The sequence below is a fragment of the Dysidea avara genome, chromosome 8, assembly GCF_963678975.1.
Source record: "Dysidea avara chromosome 8, odDysAvar1.4, whole genome shotgun sequence".
NCBI lineage: Eukaryota > Metazoa > Porifera > Demospongiae > Dictyoceratida > Dysideidae > Dysidea > Dysidea avara.
In genome coordinates, this window is record NC_089279.1 from 8,362,721 (window position 1) to 8,373,402 (window position 10,682).

The 10,682-nt window shown below is 38.8% G+C and overlaps 1 protein-coding gene across 1 annotated transcript in view; it reads right to left on the reverse strand.

Annotated features, from left to right (window-relative positions):
• LOC136264585 (uncharacterized) overlaps positions 1 to 5,756 on the reverse strand; it is a 174,580-nt gene extending 168,824 nt beyond the window's left edge. Inside the window, exon 1 of the mRNA XM_066059352.1 lies at positions 5,217 to 5,756. Within this exon, the coding sequence (XP_065915424.1) occupies positions 5,217 to 5,609 (393 nt within the window). The 5' untranslated portion in view covers positions 5,610 to 5,756. The remainder of the gene's footprint in view (positions 1 to 5,216) is intronic.
• Between the last annotated feature and the right edge of the window lie 4,926 nt (positions 5,757 to 10,682).

The window sequence follows — 10,682 nt, forward strand, 5'->3', positions numbered from 1 at the left end:
TCGGTGGGTAAATAGGTTAACTATTGAACCTCAAACCTTTTGTGCTTTGAAAGAAATTGAGCTAAAAACCACAAAGATACAATGAAAAACCAACAGTGTGTAACAATTACACAATTGAGATTAGCTAGTAAAAAACGACTACTTGTCACGCCTACCAGAAAACCCCTTGGAGTAATGCTTTGAAAATCACTGTACAGATGGAGTAATCATCTTAGAAAGGCGCTTCAATGGTGCAGAAGAATCAGACTTAAAGCCACAAAGTTACAACACGAAATCCAACTTGGTGTAGCAAGTGAGAGATCGAGATAGAGCAGTCACCCTGAAGAGAGATCAGCTAGAAACAAGTCAACCTGTAGAGATATCAGCTAAATACAAGTCACCCTTTAGAGATCAGTTTCACCCAATATATGTGCTGGAAACAAATCACCATGTAGAGAGATCAGTTAGGAACAAGTCACCCAGTACATAGTTTGGCTATGATAGAAACAAGTTACCCTGTAGAGAGATCATTTACAAACAAATCATCCTGTAGAAAGATCAGCTGGAAACAAGTCACCCTGTACATAGAGATATCAGCTAGAAACAAGTTACCCTATACAGAATCAGCTACAAACAAATCACCCAGTAGAAATAAGTGCTGGAAACAAATCACCATGTAGAGAGTTCAGCTAGAAACAAGTCACCCTGAAAAGAGTTCAATGATAGTTTCAGCTACAGTTCAGTTATGTATGAGAAGTCACCTTATTACCTACAGTATGTGATAATCATTTGTTAAATACAAAATGCTAGATACACAATTGTTTCTTTTGTTCCACTATTCCTGCAATAAAGATAATAATAATAATAAAAAAACAAGTTAAAAGGAAGCACCAAAGCCAGTTTATGGCCAATTTTGTGGCTAGCAATACAAAAAGAAGTAATATCTAAACCAAAACAGCCAAGTTGTAAAAAAGAGTGCGGCCTCAAAAAGGCCAGGGTGAATAAAGATGTGAAATCCAAGGTGGCACCCAAGAAATGGCTGTGATGGTAGGTTGATAGAAAATTTTTTTAATTACAACAATTCAGGTGAGTTTGGTGCTAAATTCTAGTGGAGGAGGCAACGCAACTTCACTTGAATTGTCGTAATTAAAATTTTGGCCATTAACCTACCATCACAGCCATTTCTCACATCTTTTTTCACCCTGGCCTTTTTGGGGGCCGCACTCTTTTTTTACAGCTTGGCTGTCTTGGTTTAAATATGGAATACTGCACAGACTGTTCCATTCTGAAATACCTCTTGGTACCGTGAAATACGGCAAAAGTAGCTAACTGTTCTGCTTGACAGCTTCTAATAAAAAAGTAATCTCTATGTTAATTCACATTCATAAAACATTAACTTAATATTATTCAGGCTCGCCCCAACATGCAGTAGCATATGTCTAGTCTTATTAATACAAGACATATGTACATTACAATACAAACAAACATACCTGTCCTTGTGCACAAACCTATTCAGGTGTCCTGCAGCCATAGATACACCGAGCGCATGGCGACTTGAGACTTAGTGTGCCAGCTGGCAACACAATTGAACAGCAATTCACTTGTTTAAATAGCCATTTGATCGGCATTAAATAGAATTGCCATACGTTTCTATCACCTCCACGGAAACATTCATCCATTATACGATTATCTCTTCATATAACATGGATTCTATTCCCGGTGAGTGCGAAGCCTTAGGCCTTGTAGTTTTCTCAAACATTATTTATTAATTATTTATTTATCTATTCATTCATTATTAATGACGTAATTTTAACCGTGTTTCGTATTATTCTTAGTACTTGGTTGTATAATTAGCACTTTACAGTGACCAGCACTGAAGGTCTGACAGCAACATATGCTGCAGCCTTAGGATTACCTAACCTAATTTCAAGGACTTAGACTTATTGACTTGACATAGTGACTGACTTAATGACTGAAAAGGTGTAACAGAAAAGGGGCCAAAAATAGGAAAAAAATCCCTCCAACCCCAGGATTCGAACCGCAGGTCGCCCAATGTCTAGTCGTAGACCATAAAGGCATAATTACAACTACAAGAAGTAAACGTACAGATGATATTGTCCAAGTGATGGCTGCATACGTAATTGTTGGACTATTGTGTTGGAATTGCGGCTGGCCGTCAAAACTGCCAACATCAATTTGTTCATCTGCACTGGTTTCTTCTGCACTGCTTTCTTCTTCTGTACACAAATCATATCCATCTTCCTCTTCATTGTAGTTGTTGCAGGGCTCGTCATCTTGCTCGTCATAGTGGAGAGGATCTATTGCATAATGTTCACTTTGATGATTTGACCATCCAAAAATGTGCAAACTGCCTCGTTGCTGGTATTGGATACGTACGAAGTGTTGTTGTTGTTCACTCAAACTACTATCCATGGCCACATTGCCCGTGTCACGCACGTGTCAATTTATCATGGTCATTAATAGAAGGATTAATATTAGAGCTGTTACCATTTCGTGAAAGTAGAAATGTAGCTTGTTGTCTTTCTCTATGAGTTTGATTCACAACATGTCTGTCTTCAGTGGTTAAGCTTGCACGCCTATTTCTGTCATATGCATTCCGTCTAGCCCGCCTGTCAGTGTGATAAGGTTCTATTAGTACTACTAGTACAGCTAGTTAGCTCAGTACCTGGTCTCTCTTTCTTCAGGCATTTCTTGTGCTCTTCGTAGTCTGCCGCGCTCTCTCCTTCTAGCCAACCTTTCTTCTCGTTCAGCCATCAAACCACGTGCTAAGCCATGTGGAGTAAAAGTACACCGCTCATGAAATTTTCGTGAAGCAGCATGGAGCAACCCGTTTTCTTTAGTATATTTTCGTGAACGCGACGTACGTACCATTCACTAACAGTGTGGGACAATCCGTTTTCGTTTGGTAAATTTTCGTGAACACGACGTACGCACCATTCACTAACAGTGTGAGGCAATCCGTTTTCGTTCGGTAAATTTTCGTGAACGCGACGTACGTACCATTCACTAACAGTGTGGGGCAGCCCGTTTTCGTTCGGTAAATTTTCGCGAACACGACATACGTACCATTCCTCGACTATACTGGGGCTCGCTCAGGCTAACCCCCAATTATACAGCATAATCACTACGGCTGTGTTGAATTTTCTAAAATTCCTAACCACTGATTGTTCACAAAGTGTTTTCATCCAAACTTGTTTTTAGTGTTGTGCGATATGGCAAATTTTGTATATCACCTATCACGATTATTGCTCTCTTCTTTTATCACGATACGATAAATTATCACGATATACAAATTACATGAAGTCATGGTAATAAATTGCTAGTATTTGAGTATAAACCATGTAAAATAGTCCCTAACATGCATTTTCCTCTGCAAGTAAGTCTGTTATAAAGAAAATAATACTGTCTTGAACATCATTTTCTGATGAAATTGCTACACCATCATATATCACGATATTGATTTTTTTATCATGATTATGATATAAAAATTAATATATCACGATAATCAATATAATCGACATATTGCACATCACTACTTGTTTTAGGTCAGTGCAAGAGGTCAAAGCAGTATCATAGATTGAAAATATATCACCAAAATAGTGGTACAAAAAAACTCAAAAACAAAAAAGAAAGAAGTATCCATTACGCTTCGTTGTCGGCTATGTTCAACCCGTTACACAGCAATACGAATCAAGAACTGTTTGAAAAGTACCTCTGCAATCAAAATAACCACAATGAGAAAAATACGGACGATTTCCATTTCAAAGGGAAGCCATCACATGCTCGCGCCAAATCGACACCTTTCCCTGTCAGCAAAGATGAATGGGACACAAAGGAGGGCAATGGTAAGTCCATGAAGAATGCATTGTACGTACTGTGGTATGCCAAAAGGCACCTGTCGAGCCGAAGCGATGTCAAACAGTGAAAAAATCAAGCCAGTAGCCTTAGCTGTTATCTAGTTACGCTTGTCTGAAGGCATCAGTCAGTTACTCAGTCAGTAGAAAATTCCGTTGAATAAAATGTTTTTAAAAAATTCCGTAGCAACTTGTTGAAAGCATTTTGGGTCGATCTGAAAGCTTGTTTGGGCTTAGTTTTACCTCACCAATACTGCCTCATCGTCGTAAGGGAAAATTGAGGCTGGTTTTTGGGTGATATTATTTCGTGGGCCACGCCTACTCCTTTGTGGTCCCTACTAGAGTTACTATCGTACTGTATGATACACATTTGTAGTCTAGCAGCCCCACTCCTTCACATATAAAGGAAGGTCTGGAGATCGTAGTATATGGTACTTGTGCTTTACCACTATAGTGGTAGAGCCAATCAAATCACAGTGCCCAGTTTAAATAAATATTTGTGATGTAAACCTTGTAATTTGTGCCATGCACAACACAGTAACCATGGCAACTAAATTAGGAATATTTGGAAAGCAGCTGATACTCTCCAAGCAAGACTCCAAAATGCAGCCGATGTAAAGACTGTTGGGAATTATGCCGTTTAGTGCTTTCTTCACAGAGTTACAACAGCCCAAACAGGTAATGTATACTTTCTTTGGCCCTTTTCTGTTTCACCTTATTGTTGGCTAAGTCAAGTAATCTTCTTAAGTCTCCAGTTGCAGTTTGTTAGGTTAGCTTATTACATGTTGCTGTCAGACCTTCAGTGCTGGCCACTGTAAAGCTTTAATAATTATACAACCAAGTACTAAGAATAATAATAAAAATAGTAATGACATTACGCACAATTTGAAATCACATTTGCATTCTGGTTGAACTATTGACATAAGTACCATGCCTATAGTGTGTACACGGTGAGCTGAATCCTCAAAAACATTTAATAACTCATGGATGCAATTACACCCGATCTTGATATTTGGCTCATTTGTAGTACTGCTTGACCCGCTAAAGATATTTCAAAATGTTTTTGTTCAAATGTCTGACAATATTTATGGCCAATCAAAATTTTTACAATACATTCCTAGGTGGAAGCCATATAAGTACAGTGTCCATTACAGCCCTTTCCCGAACTTGTAATGGAGCCAAACCGTATGTGTCTGTTGTTGACACCTTTGCTGTTATCACTAATCATCTGGTCGGCTGAAAACTCTGTTGAGAAAAAATCCACTTTTAATGTTTAGCTGTTTTTCAGGATTCAGCTCAACTTGTACACACTATGTAAAGGGGCGGGTGCTGCCAGACTACCATATTCCCATGCACAGTTCTATCTGAAATTGAGGGCTGTTGACCTCCAAGAAATAAATCTTTCTTGATATCTTGCAAAAGTTTCATCACTGTTGTATCCCGACTTTTTTCAACGTAGTCATTCATTGCGTCCAACAAAGAAATGAAAGTATCACTGACTCCTACACTCAAGCCACTGTACATTGAATCTAGCAGCAAACGAGCTTTACGTTCATCACACGAGGCGTTATGGATATCTCCTCGCAGTTTTCCATTACGCAACATTCTCCTACTAACAAGCATAGGCCACATTGAATCAATTGGTAAGGACTTCTCCATAACACAATAGTACCTCTCGAACACCTCTAAATGTAGCGTGCGGGACGAGGTGCGGGAAACTTTCTGCGGTTTCATTTCTAGAGTCGCTTTGACCATTATCCTCCGAGACTTTATCTCCAGGATCCCCAGGATCAGCCATCATCTAACAGAACAATTCGGTTAGCATCATCTTCGGTCATTTCGTTCTAACAGGCACTAATGTGCCGACACACTCTTTGAGCAATCACTTCTCTTTACCAGATCAAAAAATAAAAATAATAATAAAATAACTGAAATATATATTTTTTTAATCCTACGGGTATTAATAGTTGGGTGACCTCTGGCCATGGGTCACCACAAAAGTTTTTGTTTTTTTTGCAATGTTTGCGGAAATTGATATGTATTAATAGTTGGGTGACCTCTGGCCATGGGTCACCACAAAAGTTTCTTTTTTTTTTTTTGCAATCCATTGTACATCAATGGAAAATGATCTCCTGGACGTAGCTATAGCTCTATATATTGTGAATTTGTCTCCAGTCTGCTCCATGACCAGGAAACCTATCCGCCGTACCAACAAATGTGCACAAGAACCCCAAGCTCCGGCCCAGCAAAGGCTATCTGACCAGCCATAAACCGTTATTGACATATTGCATTATATATTGCTCTATAGAATATTAGCTACTAACTGCAAACGCTCTCCTGTTTCAGCTATTGGATCTGTTCCACGGTTGTCTGTAGAAGTCAGTAAAGTGAAGTCAGTAAAGTGAAGCCATCTGCATCTTGGTGTGATCATTATGCACCTATCAATATTATTCCCCACCTCCCACCTCAAATTCTCCACTCATGGGGGAATGTCTAGTGGTCAAAAATCCATGTAGTGTACACTTTAGGAAACAGGTTAGTTCCTATGTAGCTTGCAAGTTAAAAGAAGCCAATTGCAATTCTAGAATTTCAAACGGTCAAATTCGGCAGAATTTCAGATCAAATCAGGCCTGAATCCCCCATGCACTAACCCCCTAGTAAACCAGAGAGGGGGGTAGTGGGGATTAATATTGATAGGTGCATGCATTACTTCAAATTTGAAATGGAATAATATTATATTGTGCACAAGGCAACTCAATCTCTGAACTGATTGCAATGGATGTACTGACAGAGCCTGAGCAGCAGCCTATGTAGTTAACACTTGTGAGACCCTGTTTTGAGAATTGTCACAATGTTGTGTGGACTCTCTATACTCTGAGAATAAATTATTAACATGATAGTCAGTGCAATGCAGAGCTGCAAGGTGGATCAAAAGTACATTTGATCGAATAACTTTTCAGTGGACTAAAATAGGAACTTGCATGCATGGATGCCGGTCTTCTTTGGAGCTGAGGCATAATTGCATGTTGTGATGCTGTATGCTATCCTACATCACTTTAATCTGATTAAGTTTTCTGAGTTCAGAAATCTTCCAACCCAGTCTCATTTGTTGACACTGATTTGCCTAGCTATATACCCTCCATGATTAACATTTTCTGCTATTTCTTCTTTGTACACTGTTGTGCGTTTCTTTGGAGCTCAGTTCCTTTAGATGTGCTGTCAACTTCCATGGCCAAGTATTTAAGCAGACACTAAAACAATTAAATATATGTTTCTATAGTGGTTTTGTGTAATTCTATTGTATTCATGTGTATAATAGCTGTTTTCTTCGTTTATGTATAGCTGTTGTCAATTTTGTTTTGCAGTTGTGTTGTATTTTAGTAGCTAGCTATGTGTGGGGAAGCACCCTGTACAGGCTTATGCCTTTTGTGTAACCCCTAGCCCTGTCTGATTGACAAAAATTTATAACAAATAAATCTGTGACTTAAAAGGGAACAAAATGAAAAGCTTACTGTGATATGCTATATCCATGAAATCCAGCATGAATTTTGAAGCATTTTTCAGCAGCTGAGGGCTGTGCACCTAGACCCCTGCACCTGGCTAGCATATACCAAATCTGGAAACCACCCTGGATATGCCCCTGACCAGTCATGGCAAATTCCTGAAAGCCTTAGTGGCTACCAGTCCATGCATTTGCATGCAATGCATGCCTGAAACTGCATGAATATATAGGCAGGGCCAAAGATTTGTACCAAACCATGCAGCTATCTTACAATGAAAGATTAGTTTTAAAAATGATGTACATGGCACAAGACAATGAGTGAACAGTTGATGTTTTCTATTAACAGTGAAAATATGTTTTTCAGTATAGAGTATAGAGGATCTGCTATCATAAAAGAAGGCAAGAGGAAATTCTCTTCATGCATTGCATGGAGATGGTATACAAATGAAGTCCAAATAATGGGAAGTTCATAAATTAATTAATGTCAATAAGTATTCGTAGTGCATGTAATTAGTGGGACTATACAACATAGAGAGGATTCATTACTTTGTACAGGTGGAATTGAGCTTAAATAATCAATTTTTATATCACTGATAGCTATATGTTTGACAAACTACTGAAGGTATAAGCTATGTTATAGTTATATCCCGGTACGAGGGTGATATCATTGTTATTACACGAGTCCTAGGCGGAGCCGAGGACGAGTGTAATAACAATGATATCATCCGAGTATACGGAATATAACTGTTTTATATCCCAGTGCGCGGGAGTGCGCAGAAGTTTACGGATAGTAAATTAAGTTCCGGTTTGAGTTCCTGTCACTGTGCTCAAGATTTCGTCCGAATTGTGTGGAGATTCTACTTCGTAGCTACAAGAGAGACCTTACATACTGCCTACAAACTGTAGCGAAGGGCGGTGTTATGAAGCAGCGGTTCCAGGTACGATTCGTCTTCGTCAGAAGGTATGGTGGTGTCGCGTGGTGTGCAAGAGAAAAATAAAGACCAACAAGTGGCTACCGTAGTCCGAGATAGAACGATGAAGCTAGAGGAAGTTAGTTCTTCACCATAGTGGCCGTTGGGAGTGATTGCTGGAGCGAAAATCGTCACGGACTATTCTTGACATTTGTTAAACTATCACGGTATTGGTAACTTGTAGTGTTATTGTGTAAAGGATTAACAGTTTTCTTGTAAGATTTAGCTAGTTTTAAGTGCTGTATTGGTGTGTTTTGTATCAATATTTCCTTATTTGGCTCTTTGTTCCATTGGTAAACAATGCCATTCGCGGTTATTATGATGTCACGAAAGAGACTGAGTGGCTCCGCAACAGGGTGATAAGTTAGTTATCACTGGGTGATAACTAATATATCGTACAGTAGCAGCGCCGCTCTGTCTAGCTGTATGGTAGTTATAACCCAGCGCGGCGCTTTGATACTCCCACGCACTGGGGTTTAAATAGTATGATCATGCATGTATGATCAATCAGCTACAACAATATACTGACTGTTCCCATTGTTTTTGTTTCATAAACCCGTCATTAAGTCTGGCAGATGGCCTAGTCTCCTTCAACCTTTTCAGTGCTTCCTCTAAACTGCATGATCTTCTCTTTCTGAATAACGTAGGCTATATATAGTGCAATGTATGGTCACTGATCTTTAACATCCAGCATTACTGCAAATAATATTTAATAAACAATAACTATAACGCTGTAACATTTCTCACAATACAATGACTTAAAGCAGTTATAATAAATTCTACATTTCATATATACTTACCAATTCCACTAACACAACACCTAAAGATCTTCCTTCATCAGTAAACTCCGTACACTTCTTATAGTGTGATGAAAAGTTTTCTTCAGCAAGTTAACTGTTAGGTACTTGAATTTCTATAAGAAATGAAAGGAGCAATTAACAAGGTTGTCACTTATATAAAGCTGTAGGTAAAAGGTTTACTGAAAGATTAGTGTACAGAAATAGCATGTTACATAATCATTAGCAATTTATAATTGTGTTCAGTTTTCAGTCTGATGATAGCTACATATCCTTACGGCTTGTAGGACACTGTGATTGCTAAAAACCAGGGAGTAGAACAAGCCCATGCCATGTGCACACATAATTGCATTGAAGATATTTCTTGTGAAGTCTCTTTACAAAATGTAGAGGAAGGGCTCGGCACATATTTCAGTTCTAGTATGCAGATATACCTAGCTATTTCCTTGTTACATCTCACAGATACATAACCTTTATGTAAGACAAGACAACTAAAATACTACGCCAGCTAGCCAAACACACCTAGGTAGTCCCTATGAAACTTTTGGTAGCCCACTTTTATTTCCATGGTTATTGCTATCACATCTATTCATCAGTTGTCAAGGTTTTGACTCCATACAGACTTTTGCTGATCCCCAGTGGGATAGTATTACTAGCCTTACATCATAAACAGCCCTGCATATCATTTTATTATACACTTCTTGGTCCTGTGGCAAATAATCGACTCAATGGGAAGAAATCTTCTGAACTGACACATATTGTACTAAAACCCATACAGTTCCATACAGATATTGGTGTGGCTCTATGACCCATTAGCAGGTGTATTTGTATACAAGCAAAACATTGGGCCACTGAAAGATGTTGTTGTGAAAACTGCCTTCTGATTCAATACATACCTTCCTACCCTGTACTGTTACAAGACCTTTGCATAATGACTTCTATACAGTGGAACCTCAATTATCCGGATTCTTGGTTAACCAAACTACGGAAATGACTGCTCTATTAGAGTAGTGACTGTTTTATTAGGGTAGTTGATAATACTGAAATTTAAAAAAAAAAAATTTGTACTATTTTAAGGTTATTTATACACAGTTTCAGAGATATGGACTTTTCAGACTTATGGACCACCCCTAGCTGGTCCCAAGGAGTTTGGTTCCACTGTACTATTGTTGTGCACAATAGGTGTAGATCAACAGTTTGTGTAACACAAGCTGACACTGAGGCTCATTGTATAACAAGCCACTGCATCAGTATTTTTTATGGAGGAGGATGGGAAATTACTTCTCGTATGGAGTAGCCTTGTGGAGGGTTTGACAGTCATGTACTAAAGTTGCCATGGGAGCTTATGTACTAGTCTAAAGCCGCCCTCCCCAGAAATTCCCTTCAGGAAATTGGTGCAGGTACCTACTGGTACATTAATGACTTACAAGTAACTTTCAACTAAAAACATTTGGAATACCACTCCCAACATTTAGCATGTGAGACGTTATAATGTCTCAACAAATCAAGATCATGTGCGGCATCTTCTTGTGACCAAACCAGCAATCCAGTAGTAGCC